The sequence below is a fragment of the Candoia aspera genome, chromosome 10, assembly GCF_035149785.1.
Source record: "Candoia aspera isolate rCanAsp1 chromosome 10, rCanAsp1.hap2, whole genome shotgun sequence".
Taxonomy (NCBI): domain Eukaryota; kingdom Metazoa; phylum Chordata; class Lepidosauria; order Squamata; family Boidae; genus Candoia; species Candoia aspera.
In genome coordinates this window covers 11026861-11050038 of record NC_086162.1, presented here as the reverse complement: position 1 = coordinate 11050038, position 23178 = coordinate 11026861, and the positions used below count along the sequence as shown (strand labels likewise).

Here is a 23178-nt window from a genome sequence, read left to right as displayed (position 1 = left end):
AGTAATTGGGGAGAGGTGGTCCCTCAAATAACCATCCTGCGAAGGGTACTGTGCCAAAAGCATAGTTTGACATTCACACAGCCTGCCCACAGTGAATACAACAAGGTACCACTTACCTTTTTGCTTCTGTCGAATTTCAGTGCTGCCCTGAAGGGATCACCCAAGGAAAAGAAAACATGGTGACATGGTTGACGAGGGACCTGAAAGATGCTAGCAAATCCCCTTTCAGGAATACAACTTTCCATTCCCTTTCCCCCCAAACCCAGTTTTTCTCAGGCTGGGTGGCAACAGGTTGGGGAAGGCAGATATATGGATGGATGGATGGATGGATGGATGGATAATCTAGAGCCAACAGAAGAGAATATCTGTAGCTCAGGGCTGAACTCTGGAGTCCTTGGTATTCTCTAAGCTTGGTTGTTTGCTTGTAGACATTTCATTACCCGGCTAGGTAACAACCAAGCTCAGAGAGTACCAAGAACTAATTAATTAACTAACTAACCAACCAACCAAATCCATCTACTGTATGTATATCTATCTATCTATCTATCTATCTATCTATCTATCTATCTATCTATCTATCTATCTATCTATCTATCTATCTATCTATCTAAAATTTGCCTAGTATTGTTCCAGTACTGTTGTTTGAATATGAATGGATGATTCTTATTTATCTTACGAGACACACCAAGTGCTTTTCTACTATAATTGACTAATATCGGATAAAACTAGTTCCAATAGAAGAGAATCTCTGTAGCTCAGGGTTGAACTGTGGGGTCCTTGGTGCTCTCTGAGCTTGGTGGTTTGCTTGCAGACGTTTCACTACCCGACTAGGTAACATCATCAGTGCTTGGACTGATCATGCACTGCACATGCATGCATTGATGATGTTACCTAGTTGGGGTAGCGGCCGCCCATCTCACAAGAAGTGACTATGGGCAGCGTACAACAAACAAACGAACAAACAAACGAACAAAGGACTCCACTAATTAAAGTCTTGGTGAAGAAAACAGATGGATGTGTAAGTATAATATATTAGATGTATAACATTTTTGGATGTGGTGAGTTTTTGCTTAGAAGAATCTTTCAAGACAATTTGATTGAATCCCTCAATCAAGCTGACTCTCTGAATCAAGTTAGGAAGTGGATTGAAATGAATGATACTGAATTGATCTTGATGGTTTTGCACATTTTTGCCCATGTCCAGAGACAATTTTTCTGGATGTGAACTTATCAACCTAATTAAATGAATTGATTTGGATGTCTACATTCAATCTATTTTGCAAATCAGATGTTAAAATTTAGCATTATTTTCATAGTCCTAGTATACATGCATCTCATATAAAATGCTTCTTATATAGGCATCTTAGCCTGAAGGTGTTAAGTCCTAAACAAATCTGTTAAGTTAGTACAAAAGAAAGCCTTACCTCCTTGGAAGCTGCTGATGCCAGCCGCTGTTGTCCTCTGACAAATCCATTCTCAGGCCTTAGAGAGTCTCCCAGTTGATGCTCCTGCTTCCTGGGATTAGAAGGGATGGCAGCATCTGGAGATGTATGTCCCATGGCATCTGCTCCAAAGTCCTGCCTCTCCAGGGCAGGGTCAACTAATGCCTCTGGAAAAATCAGGCAGAACAAAAGAAAAGCGGTCAGTAAATTAGACCATTTTGGCAGGATGCTCAAACAATGGGAATATACATGGAAAAATGATCTCAGCAGGTGTGAGGACCAAATCCACTGGCTGCTTCCAGATGTTGTACTAAGCTTGAGAATGCTGTAAGTGGCAATGACCTTTCATATAGCACCTGCCCAGTTTTCTGTTCCATTTGAATGTTTTTTTTAATGTTATTTTAGGGATTTGGGGATGGAGAATGATAATGGATGATTCCTGAGCTCCATGGGAAAAATATATGTATAAAAGTAATATATAAATCAACAGCTGGATGGAAGAGTCCAGGAAGTTATGATAATTCAGCAGTTCTTCACTAGACCCAACAGGTCAGGGTCCTTACCTGCTCCAGAAAGGACCTCCTCCAGGCCACAGGTGTTACCCACAGGATGCCTGCAATCAATTCCTTTCTGTTCCTCCTGAGCAGTGGGGAGATTGAGCGCAGAATTCTGGGTTCCATCGAATTCAGCTGTCATGCTTTGACGTGAAGAAAAAAAATATATAACCTTTGATCTGCTCTATTACATAACAACTACATGTTGCTCACCAGAAGCCCCCGTGCCAGATGTTCTATGGCATTCCATCAAGATGAATGCATTTAATGCCAATTAGGGAAAACATCTGAGTATTTGTGGGCACTGAGAATTAAAAGATTGGCTGCTCCCCCTTTTCTTGGCACCAAACATCATGAGATGCTGGATCTCCATTTCAACATATCAATCCTAGTTATTCTCTAACCCAGCCTTCCCCAACTAGATGTCCCCCAAATAGGTTGAGACTGAAACTCCCATTATTCCCCAATCAGCCTCCAGCTATGCTGGTTAGGAATTCTGGGAACTGTAGTCTCAGCATATCAGACAATGCCAAGCTGTGGAAGGCTATATAATCATAGGAATGAATCTGTAAACTTTATCCCAGTTTCTTTTAACAAAACAAGCAAACAAGCAAATGGTTGGGTGCTTTTCCACCATTCTACCTCCCAAATAGCTTATGTATTTATCAGCAAGAGAATTTAAAAAATCATGTGTAATTCAGCAAGAGCAGGATCCCACCATTTTTGGACTGGTGGGCAAATAACTGTTGAGAACTGTTGTGGACAAAATGGCTGGTGGGGCAGGCTTTCCCACCAGCTGTAGCTGTATTGGACATAACCAAGTACAAAACATCAATTTACCAGGATGTTACTGTAGCTCCTACTCTGTCCTGTATGCCTACTTTTATTCCTTTTCTGAAAAGGGGGGCACATTTCCAAGCTCCTGGTTGAACCATCCCAACCCTTGAATTGTATTTACCCTTTCAATTCAACCCTTGAATTGAATTATATTTATATTTTATGCCTAATGTTTTAATTGACTACTTTTACTGTAAACCGCCCAGAGTCCCTCTGGTGGGAGGAGATGGGCAGTGACAAATTTGATAAATAAAATAAAATAAAATAGTCTAAGAAAGTTCATGATGCCTGATTGGAGACCAAAAGCATTGCTGGATTTGATAAAGATAGAAGTCAAATGGATCATGGAACTGGGCCAGCGTCCCCAGAGACATTTAAAACCCCCTCCCGCTCCCCACATGTTATTTTGGGGACCCTGTATAAGAAGATGGAAAAAAAATAGAGGAAAAATGCTTGATTTTATTATTGGAATGTTTAAAGTGCAGCCAAGCTGTAGCTTGAGCAACAGGAAAGGGGAAGGTCACCGATTTTTTTCAAGAGATATTCCATCTGTTCATTGAACCAGAGCATGTCCTCATGGGACAAGTTCCAACTTCTTCCTTTGTGGTTTGGTTCCAACTAAAAGCTGGAGTGGAAATGGCATTGTATGTTCTGTTACATTGACTAAGTCACATCTGCAGGACCTTCATGAAGCCAGCCTCTTCTAGGAAGCCCGTAAACAGTTTCTGGAGCCTTCTGACCCTGCTATTTTCATCCTCTCCTATTGCTACCTAGTTCACTAGGTAGAAGGAAAGCAAGAAGCCATGACTCGCACACACCACACCCTCTAACTCGGGGGAGGGGGGTAGTCTGAATCCAGAGGAAATGGGAAACAGTCCCAGCAGCTGAGCAGCCTTACAGATTTCAACTCTCAGGATTTCTACCCCCAAGGCTTATGGGAATGTAAAGCTGACTCATTGGAGGGCCCTGGTTGGAGAAGCTGGCATTGGCCAACTGAAGTGTCCGTTTCAAGTCCTGATTCTGAACACCGTGAAAAGGAACGGGTTGTTGGTGGTTTGATTTATCATTATTGTATCTGCTTGCCAGGAGAGAGGGAGAGAGAAAGAAAAATATGTGCATGAGGGGTATACTGTATGTGCATGTATGCACATAACTGCCCTGAGACGTTGGGAGTCAGGTGGCATATAAAATAAATAAACGAATGAATGAATTTTAAAATAATACATATATGCATGCATGGTTCAGGGAGAACTCTGCCTGGGGTCCAGCCTAGGATATGATGTAGCATATTTTAGAGAGGGTAGGAATGCTGCTGCATTTGTTGGTTAGGATTTATATCCCACTTTTCCTCCAAAAATTGAAAACACCTTATAAAGTACTCCCTCCAGGTTTTTCCCCAACAACAACAACCCTGTGAGGTAGGTTGGGCTGAGAGTATCTGGCCTGTTCATTTAACTTAGACCTTACGCTTAACACAAACCTTATTTTTTGGAAACGCTCAGTAGGCAACCAGCTTTGTGAACTGGACAAAGAAGCCACACTAAGCTGCGGGCTGTAGGAATTCTAGCTAATAAGCTGTATAACAGGGGAGATCAGAGTTAGTCCATCTAACTTAGTACTGTCTGTGTTTGCACAACAAAATTAACTATATTATTCACAAATCTGGTGGCTCCATTTGTATAAATTAAATGGAACCCCAGCATGGCTAGCTGGGGAATCCTGGGAGTTGAAGCCCACCCATCTTAAAGTGGCCAAGGTTGAGAAACACGGCACGATACATTCAGCTCCTAAATAATTATTGGGAAGATGCCAGCACAGATGAACAATCATTGGATTGAGCATACAAAATTCTCACACATATTGTGCAACCAGGAGAAAACATCTCAGGCATTAGACCAGCAAACTCTTCTCTCTTCCCCCCAGAGAACACCCCATCTGAGTCAGGCCCAGCTCTAAGCATGGCCTTCTCCCCATCACATGGATGCTCTGTCTGCTCTAGGCATTCTCCCCACCAGGCCAAGTACCAAGACCAGGACTCTCACGCCTTCCACAGTTCACATCCCACACCACCATCCCCATCCCAATCTTGCCAACAAAAAAATCCTGCAGTTGGTGAATGCCTGACCTGGATGTTGGTGACCCCGAGCTGGTTGAAGGGTCATCCTTTCTTGAGCTAAGGGCTTCTAAGAAAGCATCTGGCTCCTGGGGAGCAAACAAAGCAAGTTAAGCACAGTATCTGACTCAGGTGAGGAGCAAGGCTTCCTGCAGCAAACTGTTCTCCACTATCAGCTTCCCGTTGAGTCAGAAATGAAACTCCTGGGGAATCATACAAGTAGGAGATGAGTCACAGGTATATTTGGAAACAGAGGACTATGGAATTTCCAAGGTGCCTGCCTTGCTTTTCTAATTCAAATCCAGGATGGTGGTGGTGGTGGTGGTTGTTATTTTGGGTGGCCTAGGGCCACATCGCTTGCTTTGAGGAGATAGGCCAGGGAAGGGTGCAGTGGTTGAGAAATGGTAAGGGGGCATCTAAGGAAGGAGGATGAGGCTAGATAATGATGCTGGGGGTGTCTCCATTTTTTTAGGGGGCGATTTAAAAGATGCCAACCTATTCCATGGCTCACAAAATGGGGGTGGGAACTGACATCCCTGATTTTAGGAAACTGTCTTGGAAATTGGATGGTATGAGATTTCCAGGGATGCCATGGGATTTCCATACTGGCTGGGGAATTCTGGAAGCTGAAGTCCACACATCTTCAAGTTGCCAAGGTTGAGAAACACTGCTCTAAAGATAAGAGATGCCCCCTCTTCTATTGAAAGGGGAGAAGAGAGCTGTGGTCGCTGATTTTGTACATGAAAGACCACTTTGGGCAGACAGATACGTGCTCTTCCATATGCAGTGGAATCTTGGATCAATCAGGTTCTGGCATTGGTAGACATTGCACCAATGTCATGATTGGTGCATTGATTGTCTGGACATTGCAACATATGCATAAAAAGTTGTGCTGGCTGAGAATTGTGGGAGTTGACTTTTTTCCACTCTGAAGCACCAGGCTGGGGAAACCGATCTGGATCAAACTTACTTGCTGGTAAGGAGGAGATCCTGGGGAACTGGGAGTCTCTGAAGAAACCAGTGGGATTTTCTTCAGCACCAGCGTCACTTGGCTTGATGATTCCAAAAGCTTCTTGACAAGATTCATCTGGGTCCATCCCACCTGCGCAATCAACCATTTGCCTTACGTTTAACAATAAGAATGGTGCTATTGAGTGGTGTTACACTGACTCTTTGTATCATTTGTTAAGCACACTGCATTGTGACGCAACATAGAAAGGCAGCATTTTACATAGATAAATATGGTTGCCACTTTCTCCTTCCAAATCAGTTGGGTGGCCATAAAAGAAAGAATTGCTAGTGACCCCCATTTGCGAAATACCCTCTCCGACACATCTGCTTGGTACTTACTGCATTATATCTTTCAGGTCAGAAAGGTGTAATTTGCTTTCAAGGCCTTTGGGGCAACCTTTGTAGAGCAGCTGAAAATGGCTTTTGTAGTTAGTTTTATTCTGATGCTATTTACTCTATTTAATATTATTTCTGTGGAGGATTTTTAAAATCTCTATTACATCGCTGTCTGTACTGTTTGATATGGGTGCATATGTACAGAGACAGCTGACAGCAGCCTCCCACAGCAATCATGGAAACCTGGAAGACATGGTTGCTTTCATGCATCAGTGAGAGGCGCTTCATGCATGAGCCTTTGTGTTAAAAAGCATCTTTTAAAAAATTTTTAAAAAATTTAAAAAGCATCTCTTTTTAAGGATTTGCCCAGCCCTATATTCTAATCAGGGAGTGCTCACATTTTGGCCCATGTGGCATGTCATTTTGTTAAGACTTTAGTGTATTCTGGACTTCCCCATGTGACAACAGCCTCATGTGGCACAGAGGGGTAGGCTGCAGTATTGCAACCGAAACTCTCCCCACGACCCAAGTTCGATCCCAGCGGAAGCCGGATTCTTGGGTAGCCAACTCAGGTCGACTCAGCCTTCCATCCTTCCGAGGTCGGTAAAATGAATACCTAGCTTGCTTGCTGGGGAAGGTGACAACTGGGGAAGGCAGTGGCAAACCACCCTGATATAGTCTGCCAAGGAAACATCACAAAAGCGGCATCCCCCCAAAGGGTCAGACATGACTTGGTGCTTGCACAGGGGACCTTTCACCTTTTTTCACCATGTGACAAACCTAGTGACACAAACCCACAGAGTCACAAACACCCCAACACTATCACAACTGGACAGAGTCAGAAGGACCATTGGCATATTAATCACCTTTGCAATCAGTGCCCTCCCCCAATTACACATAAATATGAACACCTTTGGTAGGAAAAAATCATCTGCCCTAGACCGTGGCGAGTCCCTGCAGAATCTGAAGCTATTATCTGGGCAGTGCACTGTCTGTTAACTTAAAAGTTAAAGCAAGTGAGCTCATGCAGAGACTATGCTGGTCAGATCGTAGGAGAGCTGTGCTAGTCTGTGGGAGCAAAAAATCAGAAGAAGTCTCATGGCATCTTTTCTGACTAATGAATTTTGTTGAAAGGCATCAGCCTGCATGAGCTGCAGCCAGTCAAGTCTCCTATTTTATAGAGGATTGTTCTCTTATTTGAAGAGTTGCCCTGTCTTCAAATAAGAGCTAGTTGGGTGTCGTGGTGAAGGCACCAGGCTAGAAACCGTGAGGCTGTGAGTTCTAGTCCTGCCTTGGGCACAAAGCCAGCTGGGTGACCCTGGGCCAGTCCCTCTCTCTCAGCCCTAGGAAGAAGCAGGCAATGGCAAACCACTTCTGAAAAACCTTGCCAAGAAAACTGCAGGGACTTGTCCAGGCAGTCTCTGAGAAAAAAGATACACGGTCACAGGAAAAGAAGGCAGGAAAGTTGGAAGTCACCCATCACCACTTAGCAGGTGGGCAATACATAAACAAAGTCTCTCTCACAATAAGAAGCTAAATCCTATTTTAATTATATTCATTTTTATGTTTATATACATATATTACAGTGTTTCTCAACCTTAGCAACTCTGATGTGTGGCTGGCTGGGGAATTCTGGGAGTTGAAGTCCACACATCTTAAAGCTGCCAAGGTTGAGAAACACTGATATATTAGCACATGGAAACTTTTCTATCCCTTTTTTCCTTTGGAAGTATGGAGAGATGTTTTTCTTGGCCATAAAGGATCTCCCTATCGTACAGCAAAGCAACTTAATACAGCAGAGAAATTAAGGCATGTGGTAATTAAGGTCTGCCCCATTCAGCCAGAGCTCTCCCCCATCACTAGCTCAGCATCATGGTTCATCCTGCCCCTGGAACCAAGCAGAGAAGAAGCCCTGACTTACCACCACCTGGTCATTGACTTGGACTATTTCATCGCCTGGGAAGACCCTGCTGCAGTGCTCAGCTGGAGCCTAGAAGGGGACAAAACAGGACACCCTCAAGGCCATGACTACTGTACTTTTGCTGGGAGGGAGCTGAAAAGGCAGTCCGGACCCTCTCACAGTTTATATAATTCAAGCAAGAAACTTTTTGGATGGGGAAAGTCAAAGTCTTGAGGGTGGAGGAGGAGAGATTCCTGCACAGGGGATTAAGTATTAACTTCAAGCCTGACCTTTTGGTTAATTCCAGCTCAATAAAGAATGCAAGGGAATGAAGGAACCAGCAGTGCCAAGGAGGGGAGGAGAGGGGAAGGAATAGATGGTAATTAGCCAAGTATGATGCAGAGTCCCCATGGAGGGGAAGAAGTAATGACAGTTGGACTCAGCCACATTTTCACAGGCAAGAGCTTGAAAGATGATGAACTCTTCCTGCCTGCCTGATCCTTGCAAGCCTGTTGCAGAGGAAGGTCTATTTTAAGGACCTGAGTTACGGTGACCTGGCTAGGCCTGGGAATGTGCATGGGATGGGAAAAACCAGAGCTATGCATTGTACCCACTCCCACCGCACACTCACCTCTTGGGCAGTCCCTGATATCAAATGGACACAGGAAGGCAAGGACTTAATCTCCAGGCCCTGCAGAGAGAAGATTTAGGAGACACGTTTATCAGCCCAACTCTGGCTCGGCAAGAGACAGCTACTCCGCTTGTAAGTTCAGTTCCTGCCATCTCTGTTGAGTCACTGGATAGCAATGGCTCATCAAAGGAGATCAGTCTTCCCTAACGCAACACCCTTCAGATAACTTGACTGTGTTCATCCCAGCCAGTCACCAAACATCTGAAGTATGCCAGGTTGGAGAATGCCAGATGATGCAGTGCTGGCCAAGATGGTCCAACCCAGTGGAAGGCAATTTCATACGCAGACAAAAAGGGGAAACTTTGCTTTGAGGCTGTCTTAGGGACTTTTTTTAAAAAATCAATCATTATAAAACTATCCAGGGATTGACAACCCCATCGCCCATTGTTCTTTCAGCAAGGAACCCTAAAATAAACAAGGGGATGTTCACATACAGGTGAGCTGCATAGGCTGAGAATGACAGAAGTTGGAGTCCAACAACAACTGGAAGAAGTTGCGGAAGGTTGACATGGATACATATATAAATAAGGCCTTTAATTTAATGGTACAGCTTCTGCTTTATGTGGGGAAATTCCTGTTCCAACCACAGCAAGACAAGATTGACCAAGATGCCCTCTTCTGAAACCCTGGAAGAATGACTCCATAAAGGCATTTATGTAGGTTCTCATTGTATCCATCACATGATGGGACCTGGAACAAGATGTTGCAAGATGAAGTTGTTCAGGAGGTCAACTCCTCCAAGCCAAACTCTTCTCTCCTTCACCCCATTTTTCATCTGCCCTGGCAACAGTCCTTCAGCATTCCATGTCCCTTGAGCACACTCAGTCTTCCTTGGGCTGTTTTGGCTCTTTCTCTCTCCCCGTTTATGTTTTCCCTCTTTAAACATTTCAGGCACTTCCTCAAAACTTGGGATTCCCCAAAGACATCTCCGACCTCCTTCTTTGGTGTGGGAGCTTACAGGATTACTAGTATTTCCCAGACCCTTCCAGATCTGCAAGGCAAGCATTATTTATTATCCAAGATTTGTGTGGAACCAAGTTAATTACATGGAGGAGAGAAAAAGATGTGTCAGAAAAATAAGAAAAGAGCAAACCACTAGGGCTCTGCTCACTAATGGTTTGGATCCTGACCACTGACCATAGTTAACATGCCCAATGATTTCCCATAAGCCAGGAAAAGGGTATTTGTAGCCTAGAATTGAGTATAGGTAAAGTATCAAGTTGGAGGGCTTTGCCTTCAGCATTTTTTGTCCAGAACAGCTGTAGTACAGACAATGCCAGGCTCACCAAACTATCTTCTGGACCTGCAGGTTCAAGTTCTACTGTTTCCAAGATGGCTGTTTGATCCAGGAGGTTAGCTGGGCTGCAATGCAAGATGTGCTCACAGATCCCAGAGATGTGTCTTCCCTGCAGAGTGAAAAGGCAAAGGGTATGAGAAAACACAGCTTGAACTGCCCTGTAGTATCCTCAAGAATGACCACTCTAAGAACAAGCCAGATCCAAGGAGCTCTGACACATAAACTATGGAGCTGCGAAATGTGCTCAGCTACAGCTGGGGAAATGCTTCTGGATTATTTTTATAGATCTTCTGCAGATCTTTTCAGATCACTTAAGAAATAGGCAAAAGGAAAATCTCCTTACATAGCAATAAACAATGTTCCCTACTAAGGATATGGTGATGGCCATCAGCTAGAGGGCTTTAGTTACATCATGGGCCTGCTATCCATTTGTGGCTCATAGCAGTTTAGTACTGTATATGTTTTAGCCCACTTAAAATTGGCCCCAAAATTAAAGTCCATCCCTTCTGGTAATGTTACTATGACACCTTAGGACAGCTTCTTATGACCCCCATCAGGTCAAGAGGTACAGCTGTGGCCCTAACCTTTAGAATTGCCCATGCCTGCATGGGAGGTATGTATGGATGTATGTAAATGAAGTATTTCCAACAGACATTTGGCTGGCCAGATGGTCTAGGATAGAGGACTAGATTATCTTTGGTCTGATCCCACAAGTTTGTTCTCTTGTATGCTACTGGGGGAAGAGGAGGAATTAGGAAGACACCTGCATCTCCACTAATAACTTCAGATGGAGCCACTTAGGTCCTGTATGTAAAGCAATTATATGGCTATTAACCCATGGAAGGTTGGGAAATTTGTAGTTTTCAACACTGTGGTGGGAACCCAGATCTTTTCAGTACTTACGATCAACAAAATCCGGTCCTCTCTTTCAGACACAGTGTAGTCCTATAAGGACAAATGCAAAGAAAAGTACATTGATAGAAGCTATGGTAGAACCCTTCACATGATCCCAGTTTGAACTGTTAATTCAAATTAGACAACTTTTCTAGCTTCACCAAGGACCAGAGACATGATGAAATCACAGAAATTCAGGTGGCATTCCAATCATCCTCCTAACTGGGTTCATCCCAGTTCCAGTTGAGAGTGGCAAATAGAGTTTTGAGACCCCAGGCATTGCCCAAATCTTTAAACAGAGTCAACAAGGAATGGAGTTTAATCTTAAGATAGTCACTTAGCCTATGAACAAGAGGCATGCATCTCATAACAGTGGGAAATATGTATATGAAGTTTTACACAACTATTTCAATAAAAGATTACCATAGTTCATTGCGATAATCCATATATAATCTATGTCTGTAAGCAACTCATTCATATATACATGTATGAGAAGCCTTTATTTAATCTTGCTGTTACTGTTATTTTGCTCTTTTTTCCACTTAGTTTCTTTGCCTTTGTTTTCTTTACTTAAATAAAGGCACAAAAAAAAAGCCACCACCCAACTGTGGGAGATATAGGAAATTCTAAAAGGCCACAAAGTTTTGGCACCCAGCAGTACTACAAAGTCAGGCCTTAGCTGCTACCATACTTGTTTTTAAGCCCAATTTGTGATCAGCTAATGTCACATATATGAGCAATTTTTAAAAATTAGTTTTTGCCTGTTCACCTGGTTTTTGGGAAAAGCAAAAATTTGAGGACAATGCTCTTCCCATTATGTGGATGGACTAGACAAGATGTTTCTACCATCTCCAGTTTAAAGATTAACATCCAAGATTAAGATGTCAACTTGGGGTTTAATGCCAAGGAAGGAAAGCCAGACACTTCCCATTCCATGTTGCGGAACCATTTACCCAAAGGATGATTTACCAAGAGCAGATGTTAAAAAATAAAGTAGAGTTTCAGATAAATAGGAATAAGTAGAGGATGTGTAATAATCTTGCCCTGAAATCTTACAATCTTGCATTCTCTTTCTAAAGTAAACATTGAATTCCAAAGGCATTGCTTCCCCACCCAGCAGGCACTGTCATTGATGGTCCAAGATCTGACCTGTCCTCCTACAGGTACCATCTTCAATCTCCCAGGCTCTATCTTCCTGGTCCAAAAGGCATCATCACTGATCAACCAAGCTCTATTCCTTTCAGACACCAACCTAGAGGCACCATCCTTGATCTCCCAGGCTTTACCTCCCTAGTCCTACAAGTATGATCACTGAGTTCAAAATGAAGGATTCAGGAAAGGATGAGGGCGGAGAAGACAGCAGTGGCCTGCAATATTGCTAAGAATGTCTAAGTAGGCATATGAACCTCAGTGTACTTTACTCTGCCCTCTGGTATTGCAAACTGCAGCAAGACTGCAGACTGAGTAGAGAATGGCATTCAGCAGCAAATGCCTTTCCTGCTTGTTTCTGATCTATGCCTTTGTTCTTTCAAAAACATGCAACAATTGAAAATGTTTGCATGGGTGTATAAGGCTCAGACCATTTCACCCACTAATACACGAAACAAGGCAAGTTTTATAGCATTGGACAAAAAGATATCTGCTTTGTGTCATTCTGTAGATAAAGATGCACACAGCCCTTTGTGCACCACAATATGTACCCCACTCTCTCTCTTCCCCACCCTCCCCCATTTTAAGCCACACATCCTGCATTTGGTAATTCTTTGTATTTTCTCTATGCACACTCCTATCCTTTCTCATGCTTTCTTCCCTAGGTTGAATGTAGTTTCCAGCATGGCTATCTATCATGAAATCTCCCCAGCTCATTCCACAGATTCCATTCAAGAATAACATACTATATATATATATATATATATAAAGCAAGCGGGCAGAACACCCAAGGAACATGTTCTAGAATGGCTACTGAAGAACCTACCTTCAACTGTTGTCCTCCCTCCTCAACAGGTTGCAACTTTCAGCATGTTTGTTCCCTTTTAGTAGGAACAGCCAGCTGAAAACTCCAGCACCCAGCCCTGACCCTGATCCCACAGTGTGAGTCACAGGATGGTTTCTATAACAGACAACTGGCTGGTTCTCCCCTTCCAACTTTGTTTACCCCTTCTCCTGGCCTTATTCCTCCCACCCTTCCTGGTCAGCTGCCATTTCTGTCAGTTCATTCAAGTTCAGATTCTGTGTTTTCATTTTCAGTTAGCCAACATTAAATCATGGGGTTTATAAGTCCCAAGTCAGGCATGGATGGTTTTTCATCACCTCCCGAAATAGATTCTACCGCCATCTTCTCTAGCTTTTCTAAGAGCCGGTGGTAATAAACCAGTGGCGTTCAGATCTTGCTCAACAACAACACCCAACAGCAGCAGCCAGCTGTCAAAGATGAGAGTTGTTGGGGGCCAGAGTTCAGCAGCATAAGATCACCTGGATACACAGTAATTATGAGAAAACTTTACATTGTGCCTTTCCCCAAAGAACGTTTAGTTGGGTTCCATCGGTTTATAAATGGAGTAGTTTAATACACAGTACATGGAGGAAAGATATTGGCCAACAGTTTCCAAGACATGCAACACGATTATTTTTCCCTTTTAAATACTTCTAACCTGTAAGAAATACTTACAGATTTTATTCTTCCCTATGTTAATGTGGCATATGAATACTACTGCAGAATAAAGCAAATTACCCCATTAGCCACACAAAATAGAAATAAGTACTAAACAATCCATATAATCACAATATCTACTGAAGATCAGTAAAAAGAGATTTTTTTAAAATGCCGCTGTACCAATTAATTTGCAGGGTGGGCACAAGCCATCTCTGGGCTGAAAAAGTCTTCCCTGGTTGAATGCTCCCCAGCGACCTACCTTCTGCACAGTCTCTGCCAGATCGCCACAAAGCCAGATGATGTCTCGGCTGGCTGAGTAATCATGCAGGTGGGACAAGAGATACCTGCAAGAGTAGACTTGTAAGCCTCCCGGTCGGATTCTGTTGCACAGGCAAACTACTACGGGCCAAATGAAGGGAAGGCATCATTGAAGTGGACATGGCTACAAGTTTTTTTAGTTCCTATGTTTTTCCAGCAGGAAGACTCCTATTTACATGCACTGATTCACTTCGCAGGTCAGCGTAAAACAACTGTTTTTCTAGGGCACTCGAATTCAAGTATGCACCCTCTTGAATAAGCATATGCATAAAAACAAAGCAATTAACCAGCCTTCTTTTGGGTTTCCGTCGATAAACTATGCAAACTGTACTAAAGGCCAGATTCCAAGTCCACAATAGAACACTTGGACAATTTATCAGATTTTTTTCCCCAGACAATTATATGTGTGGTGGTGGTGGTGGTGGAGAAGAAGAGGAGGAGGAGGAAGAAGAAGAAAGCTAGATCTTGAACTTGATTGGGTTCACAGGAAACCAGTCTTTCTCAATCTGGTGCTCTTCAGATGTTTTGAAGTACGATTGGATGTTCCTACTTGTAATCCAACAGATTCAGGGAGCATCAGGCTGGGAAAGTTTTCCTAATCCATAATTTATCTCAGGAGGGTTAACTACTTTTTTCTTGTGGGGGATCTATAGACGGCGCATGTCAGTAATGGGTGAGCATAAGAAAACAGGGGTCAGGGCCATAGCTAAACATTGACAGAGCTATCTGTTCTCTCTTTCTCTGACATCCCACTTTGGACCTTCTGTTACATGCATGTCTCCCACTCACTCAACAAGAGACTAATCAGATTGCGCTTTCAAGAGGTTGAATGTGATTATTGAGGGCCAGAGGAAATTATGAGCAGCCACACTGCCCTCTCACGTTTTATCAAGATGAGGGCAACCTTGGACGTGTGCACCCTCCCCAACATGCTCTCCATCTGAGTAAATAAGTAAGTACCTGTTGAGCCATAAAAAGAGGCCTTTGGCTGCACTGATCAACTCCACCACAGAAGCCAGTAGATCTAAGCTGGACTTTTCGGTAGCAGCTCCGTCATAGGTGCTGACTTTCCTGCGACTCAGAATGCAGACCTCAATCGTCTGAATGATCCCTTGCAACTTCTCTGTGAGTTTCCTCAGGTTGGAGGTTGTCAGCTCATAGTTCTAGAGAGAGGGGAACAGTCCCACATAGTCTGTGAGGAAACCAATGCTCCACCTTCTCTCTACCAAAGCTATTGGCCTTCAGCCAAGGTTTGCTGGGACTTTTCTCCAGGCACCCACCAAGACACAAAGCTGCTCTACAGCTTCCAGAAGGAGCTCCTGATGGCCGATGCAGCTCAACCCCAGATTCTCCAAATCCTGATAGGATAACCGGAGCAGCCCCTTCCCAGTCAGCCCCCACGTCTCAGTGGGGTAGCCTTGTAATACTGGATCCAAACCTAAACAGAGGGGACAAGCAAAGCAATTGATTTCCTGGATTTCATCAAACTGGTCCGAACGTTTTGAGAAGAGCCACGGCTTGGGGTCATCACCCACACATTGCATCCAGAAGAGGCCTGGTTCAACCCTGCAATTACTGCTTTTCCCTTTCTTTTTTAATTTATTTCTCAATTTAAAAATTGCTTTGGGCTTATGTGGCTTTTTCAAGACCACCATTGTTTCTACTTGCCCCACCAAATCTAGCAGAGAGAACATGCGCTGGGTCCTCTCTATTAAATAATGTTATCTTGTTGGACCGAGGAATCATGTCTTCTCTGTGGCAGCACCTGTCTTGAGTGTATCATCAAGCCATGCTAAAATGAGGTTGGGCAGGCTTGTTCAGAGCCAGTCTGGTCTAGAGGTTAAGGCAACGGGCTAAAAACCAGAAGACTGGGAGTTCTAGTCCCGCCTTAGGCATGAAAGCCGGCTGGGTGCCCTTGGGCCAGTCCCTCCCTCTCAGCCCAAGAACCAATCAGGCGTGGTAGGAGAGTTCTAGTCCCGCCTTAGGCATAAAAGCTGGCTGGGTGACCTTGGGCCGGTCCCTCCCTCTCAGCCCAAGAACCAATCAGGCGTGGTAGGAGAGTTCTAGTCCCGCCTTAGGCATAAAAGCTGGCTGGGTGACCTTGGGCCGGTCCCTCCCTCTCAGCCCAACCCTCATGGTTGTTGTTGTGGGGAAAATAGGAGGAGGAAGGAGTATTAGGTATGTTTATAAAAATAATAAAGGTGGGATAGAAAATAAATAAATAAAATTGTCTGCCTTGAGCACCATGGTTTATTATTTATAACTGTTAGTTTTAATCTTTGTACGCTGCCCAGAGTCACTGTTGTGAGATGGACGGTCATAATATACTGTTTATATAAATAAAAGTTAAGGTTTTTTATTTTTAATTGTTCCAATTATTAGACCCATGGTTGCAAGTCCATAAAATGCTCTCAAAAGCTTAAGAAACTCTCGTGTCCAAGCAATCTGCAAGTCCACCTGCCTCTCAGGCACTTGTTTATGCATCAGAAGTTGCCTTTCTAGCTGAAGCCAAGAATTCATATGCATAAACTCCTGCTGATTCTTTAGGTGTTCATTAACAGATCCCATTTTGATCCTCTTGGGTTAGCAGGAAATTTCTCTGTGTCAGAAAACTGGTCTGTTGGTCCAGGAATCAAAAGACTCGTGGGCATGATTTTTCCTACATGGCCAACAGAAAGATTGCCCCAAGTTTTTTCATCACTGCCGTTTCTAATTTGGAAAAAGGATAAGAGAGCAGATGAACAGAACTCTGCTAGTTATACCAGAGAGCATGATGCTTGATAAACCAACATTTGATTTAATACGAAGCAAGTGGCATATCCAAGAGTCAGGTTTAGAAGCCCTTCAGGATTGCTGAACTCCAGCAGCAGGCAGCAAGACCAATGTGAATCAGGCTGAGAACTGTAGATCATCAGTATCCAGAGGACCATAAATTGTCCACCCCACCAGTCATCCACTGGTACTGTCTTCGGTTAGGATTGGCACACATGAGTTTCCTTCTTCAGCTGCTGCCATCATCTGTCATTTCTATCCTTGAAAATGCCAATAGACTGCTCAGAGATGTTCACGGGGTGTGGTCAAAAAAGTCAAGATGGTGGCCACGATGGTGCAGTTGAAGCTCCTCCCATTTATATGTACCCATAAAAACTTTGATTGCACCGCCGTGGCGGCCACCTTGACTTTTTTGACCACTCCCTGCAGACAGCACAACTCTTTGAAAGACCATCTGCAATTCCATGAGCCTATCTTAATTGTAACAGCTGTATGAAGGCCCATTCACTGCCCAGCACCAGGATCCATTAGACAGAGGGGCAGAATAAGAACAAGCTTTTTGAGGGCCAGTCTCCATTCTATTATTAGCCAGAGCAACCCAATTGTTTTTATCGTTGTTTATTGGGCTCCTCTCTTCTAAAGCCTCTGCTGATTTAGATCGCTGGGTTAAGATCTGCAGTTTTAAATTAGCTGAGTTTGTGGCTGAGCCATGGATGTGTGTGTGTGTGTGAGCTTTCTGCCTTGAAAGATAGCAGAGAATGACTGTCAGTAAATAACAGCACACAGAAACTGTCAGAGGATGGTGGAAAGTGGTGGATGAAATATAATACAGAAGCCAGCTAGCGACATGCCAAAAGTATATACACACCCGTGCTGTATATACATACCCCTAGGTATTATGTTTATATCCTTTCCTTTGAATGCTCACGGGAGATATATTTTGTCTTCCAAACAATACTACAAGGTAAGTTAGGTTGACAGATGGCAACTGCAGAGTGACTGCTTGAATCTGGGTCTCCCCAGTCCTGATTCAATACTAGAAGGGTATGGGGTGGGGTGGGAGCCAGAAGGGAGGGTATAGTATCTTTGTTCTCTGCTGTGCTTTGCTCCCTTGTGAATTGAAGCATCTCAGAGAACATGTGGTACCTTTCCCTTTCATTGTCCTCCTCCAAGATGCATTTAGGGCCTCCTTCTTATTGGGCAGATGATCAGGAAAACAGATGAATCTCTGGGCTGCCAAGAACTGGCCTGATCTATTTTCAAGGGAGCAAGCATCAACCCTCGCCAGGCCACTTAGAGCTCATCGTTCCATGAAATCTAACATCTTGGGGATTTAGAGTCATGCCTTCCAAGAAAGGTAACTTCAAAGTGTCTGCCCTAACTTTCTTCTCCAGTTCTGCCGCAGAAGTCCTCAGAGAGCACCACTGTGTTGATGGAGCTGAAAGGGGACAAGGGATGTGGAGGGGTGCCTGTCACTGCCAAATTCTTGGCTAAAGCTCCTCTCCCCCCCCCCCCCCCAGCCCTCACATCCCATCAATACCTGGAAACTTCAGCTGCGTTTGGACAGTGACAGCCCTTCCTTCAGTAAACCCAGTCGGGCAGGGCCAACCTTGCCCTTCGCAGGAATGCAGGGGCACCTGGCTCCTCTCCGACTGCCGCCCCGCCCCTGGCAGGTGGGCAGTTCTCACCTGGGGGCAGCAGTGGGTTAGCCACAGACCCCCCACAACTCCGTCCGCAGTCGGTGAGCGGGCGGGCGGAGCCGATCCCGTCCAAACACAGCCACAGAATCTTAACCCTCCCCGCAAAGATCGCCAGGTCCTGCCGCCGCTGCCCCCTACCTCGGATCCAAGCAGCCACCGTCTGGGGACTCCAGAGAGAGACAGGCTCCATGGTCGGGCCCCGGGCCTGGCCCCTCCCTTTGGGGACCCTTCTGTTCCGGGAGAGGCTTCCGCGTTAGGAGAACCGGGGCGAGCGCCCGAGCCTAACCTGCACGTTCCAACAGGTAGTCGTCAGCTGGCCGGCTGGTTGGCCCGGCCTCCTGTCGATCACGGGAAACATCCGCCCACTTCTCTCGCTCTTGAAAGAGAGAGGGAAAAAAAAGCTGGACTGGAGATGTCACTTAGTTGGGCGGGGGCATTTGCCCCCTTTATATGAAGCCCTCCTTCGCCAGCAAGCAAATGCGGATAATTCGAGGTCGCTCAGGTGATCCCCTTCCTTTATTTTCCCCAACGCCCGCCTCACCCGAACCTTGCTGGGCTTCAACTGAGAAAGCCACTCGCTCAACTTTAAAGGGCCAGGGCCATTCATCGCCCGGAGGTCTGGCAGGCTCGGGCGGCGATCCTAAGCGCGCTTCAAGAGGGAGGGAAATTCCCCGGCCGGGAGCAGAAAAGCGCTTCGGGGATTTTTTGGGGGGTCGGGGGTCTCTCGGCCGCCTTCCGATTGGGATCTTCCCTAATAATCACAGCACAGTTTTCACAGTCTTCCCAGGTCTGTTCAGACGATGCAGCTCTGAGTTCAAGGAGTTGAACTTCTAATAAATTTAGGCTAGTTCGGCAGCCAGAAGAGTGAGTTTGGGCTTCTGGAAACTTATAATTTTTTTTTAGTTTTAGTTTTTATTTTTAACTTCCTATAATTCCAGAAATCCCAGAAATCCAGTCACATGATCCTGTTGCAAAATGTGGTCTGCACCCTAAAACACATTTGATGCAGTATAAAAAGAACCTTCCTCCTGCAATAAATAAATAAATGCCAAACCCCAGGAGAGGAAGAAAAAAAAAATCAGACAATTCTAGGTTGTCAGCCTTTTGAGGCAGGCCAGACCAGGAAACTGACACTTCAGATTTGATTAAAACTATATTTATTCATCTAGGTCAGTGTTTCTCAACCTTGGGAACTTTAAGATGGGTGGACTTCAACTCCCAGAATTCTGTGAGTTGAAGTCCACCCATCTTAAAATGGCTAAGGTTGAGAAATTGTGATCTAGGTGTAGTAACAGGATCTTGAAAGCCTATGTTTTTCCTTCTCTCCCTCTTATCCCCCAGGGAATTAGGGTGGAGCCAGTCTGAGTTTCTTCCTAATGTTTAGTTTCCCAGGATTAAAGCCTGTTTTTATGTGTGTTGCTGCAATCGCCTCTGTTTTGTGTCTCCAAGGTCATCTCTGTAGCTCTCTGCACATCTGCTGAAGTCCTCCTGCCTTTCCTGCGACTGGGCTGCAAAAATTGAGATGAACACTAGATAGCAGCAAAGTGTTGCTGTATTTCTTTGCTGTCATCTAATGCTCCTCTGGATTTCTGCAGACCAGATTTGGTAGCTTTCTATCATGAGATCTGTGACCACAAATAGGGTGCCCACCTCTACTCTGAATCATTTATAGTGTCCTTCCAATGAAGTGAAAAGAGAAACGTACATGATGCTGGTTTTTCCATGCTGCTTTGAATGGCCCATCAATCCAGGAAAATTTAAGAACCCATAGGGTTACTCACTTGTTATGTTCTTCTCCAAAATCCAATACATATACCAAGAATGCTGTATAAATATATGCATGATCCCTATAAAATTCATTTTTAAAAAAATAGGAAATAGCACAGTTTGTAGGCTGTTTTAATGTTACATGTGTGTGTGCATGCACACATGAAATCTAGCCAGTACAAAATGCAAGTCAGCAGGAAAGTATTGTTAGCAAGTACTGTTCCACAGCATAAGAGAGAATGCTGCATTCCAGAGTGCTCACATCATAGTGGAGAGATTATTATGCATCATTGTCAAGGCACTACAATATTGGGGTTTTAGCCACTCTAATAGAAACTCATGAGTCTGACAGGAGACGATCCTGTGCAGCTCCTATTTCAAAGCTGCAGGCATGCACATGTTAATATTTTTAAAAGAAAAATATTTGCACACTAAGTTATTGTCAATACATTACTTGTGGCCAATATAAATATTTATAGTCCTGTCAGGACTACAGCTTTCAGAATGCCTGACCAAGCATTGGCTCAGTGACATATGCATGAAAAACAGAGGATCTTGTTTGGGAAATGCTGATGTGAATGTTCACCACCACTAGAGGGACATAGAAAAACTAGAAAAGTTAATCCCTTACTATTAATTAAACATTTAGTAAGCTTTTCCTGTGTCTTTTTTAGACTTGTATTCTGTCGGTCTTGTATTCTACATTATGTGTCTTAATTATATCTTGAACAATTACTAATTAATAAAAAAAGAAAAAAAAATAGAAAAGAATGCCACATCTGACACATGCATAGCCATCTCCGCTTGGGCATGGATCTGTTACAGGATAATTTTAGGACAAGGTGAGATCCTTAATAACCACTTCAGGAATTGTGTGCCTATCAGTTTAGAAGTGAATCAAGAACACCCACAAGCAAAGCTGAAACTTTTGTACACATTTCAGAAACTTAGAAGTGTGTAATACAAATGTAAAGAAAGATAGGGAAGCTGAATGCAGGGGAAGCTTTCGTGACTTGAAGAATTCTACAGGAATAAATATTTGAAATTTTTAGAATAATTCAGCTCCTTCCTCAGATAGCATCCTTCAGAGATAATTTAGACCACAAAGACAAGACATTCTGACTTTCCTGTCATTTTTAAAAGTTGGATTCACACAACATACTTAATGCTGTTTTTTAATTAATCCATTTTGGAGGACTGTACACAACATTAAACCCTACAGGAACCGGAGAGACTCTGTACAATATTAGAAGCCACCAAAAATAAATTAATACAAACTAATAAAGCTTTGCAGTTTTAATTATTTAACTGGCTTGGATGGGTGGGGTTGAGAAAGACAACACTCTGCTCTCTCTCCTGCATACACAGAGCAGAGCAGACTGTCTTCACACCTGGGGGAATCTATCTCTGTAATTTCAAATTACACCCGTTTGTTCAAGGCATGCTTTTACAATTCCAAGCATTTTGAGCCCAAGGATTTGATTCAGCTAACAGAAGTGAACTACAGCAAGGGGCAGCAACTTGGAGAGACGCAAAATTGGGGAAAGAATCACATTTGATTGACCTATCACTCTGGGAAAGTGATCTTTTCGCACCAGAATTCACAAAAAAATGATTACCCCAAGCTCGTGCTTGGTAGGATAGGGACATATGAAACCAGAGCAGTTGGCTGGGGAATTCTGGCAGTTGAAGTCCACACGTCTTAAAGTTGCCACGCTTGAGAAACACTGATCTAGAGGTTAAGAACCTCTGAGGATTGAAGATGATTGAAAAAGTGGCGGGGGGGGGGGAAGCAAAGAGAATGATCAAGAGGTGGAGCTGGAGCAATTTGCTGTATCATATGAGAACACTTTATAGCAAGGATTCCCAATTGTGGCCCAGAAATCATATGAGGATAGTATAGCTGGCACCTTTATACATCTACTATAGTTCAAATTATAAGAAATCACCAGATCAGACAATATATTGGCAACCTTCACAACCCTCCCAAGATTTTAGATGGGAACATCAACATCTCTTGCAATGGCTAACTTGAAAGATTTTGGCCCTTTTATTAAATACTTTAGATAGCTCCATTTCATTTTGGGAACCTGTAGATACCATTAGGGATGGAGATACCATATGTACTACCAAATGTACATAGTACTATGTACATAGTACCCTATGTACTATGGTATCTGCAGATGACCCATCGCCAAACTCTAGCTTATGCTGTGGTCTTCAAAAGCTTCCAATGATAATCTTGTGATCCACATAAAGGAAAAATTAGGAGCCACTGCCTTATAACAATTGCTAAATCAGAAATAAAAAGACAAAGAGGAGGAGATATGATGGAGGGATAAATAATGCATGATATGGATGGAAAAAAGGCTTTCTCCATTTCACATCATACTAAACCAGTGAAGCTGAACAGTGGGAAGATCAGGATAGATAATAGAAGAAATATCTACGTTCCTGCACATAATTAAACTTGGGGATTCAGTGGTACGAGATGTAGTGCTGGTCTCAGTCTGGAAAGGGAAGGGAAGGGAAGGGAAGGGAAGGGAAGGAAAGGAAAGGAAAGGAAAGGAAAGGAAAGGAAAGGAAAGGAAAGGAAAGGAAAGGAAAGGAAAGGAAAGGAAAGGAAAGGAAAGGAAAGGAAAGGAAAAAAAGAATTTGAAAGGACATAAAGTATTACATATAAACGTTTGTCAAAAATATGGAGTCATTTAAAAACAAGAATAAGGCCAGCAACCTCACCATTAGCCTCACCAGCAAATGCCTTTTATTTCAAGGATAACTACAGCAAGAAAAATGTAATCACTTATGCCAGTATGGTACATCGAGACTCAGAAAACAGATTAAAGACACAGCAAGAACTGCTTTGTGAAGGTAGGAATTTACCTTGATGTAC

The 23178-nt window shown here is 43.6% G+C and overlaps 2 protein-coding genes across 2 annotated transcripts in view; both read right to left on the bottom strand.

Annotated features, from left to right (window-relative positions):
- Positions 1 to 1739, bottom strand: part of SH3BGRL3 (SH3 domain binding glutamate rich protein like 3) — a 40647-nt gene extending 38908 nt beyond the window's left edge. The window contains exon 1 of the mRNA XM_063312112.1: positions 1735 to 1739. The gene's annotated coding sequence lies outside the window, so the exon portion shown is untranslated. The remainder of the gene's footprint in view (positions 1 to 1734) is intronic.
- The window catches only part of CNKSR1 (connector enhancer of kinase suppressor of Ras 1), a 29945-nt gene extending 11168 nt beyond the window's left edge, over positions 1 to 18777 (bottom strand). The window contains exons 1-13 of the mRNA XM_063312109.1: positions 18657 to 18777; positions 15327 to 15484; positions 15007 to 15209; positions 13988 to 14072; positions 11085 to 11126; positions 10171 to 10290; positions 8825 to 8884; positions 8215 to 8283; positions 5917 to 6048; positions 4959 to 5035; positions 2006 to 2139; positions 1425 to 1609; positions 117 to 147 (exon numbers count right to left, since the gene is read on the bottom strand). Coding sequence (XP_063168179.1) covers positions 117 to 147; positions 1425 to 1609; positions 2006 to 2139; positions 4959 to 5035; positions 5917 to 6048; positions 8215 to 8283; positions 8825 to 8884; positions 10171 to 10290; positions 11085 to 11126; positions 13988 to 14072; positions 15007 to 15209; positions 15327 to 15484; positions 18657 to 18708 — 1348 coding nt within the window. The 5' untranslated portion in view covers positions 18709 to 18777. The remainder of the gene's footprint in view (positions 1 to 116; positions 148 to 1424; positions 1610 to 2005; positions 2140 to 4958; positions 5036 to 5916; positions 6049 to 8214; positions 8284 to 8824; positions 8885 to 10170; positions 10291 to 11084; positions 11127 to 13987; positions 14073 to 15006; positions 15210 to 15326; positions 15485 to 18656) is intronic.
- Between the last annotated feature and the right edge of the window lie 4401 nt (positions 18778 to 23178).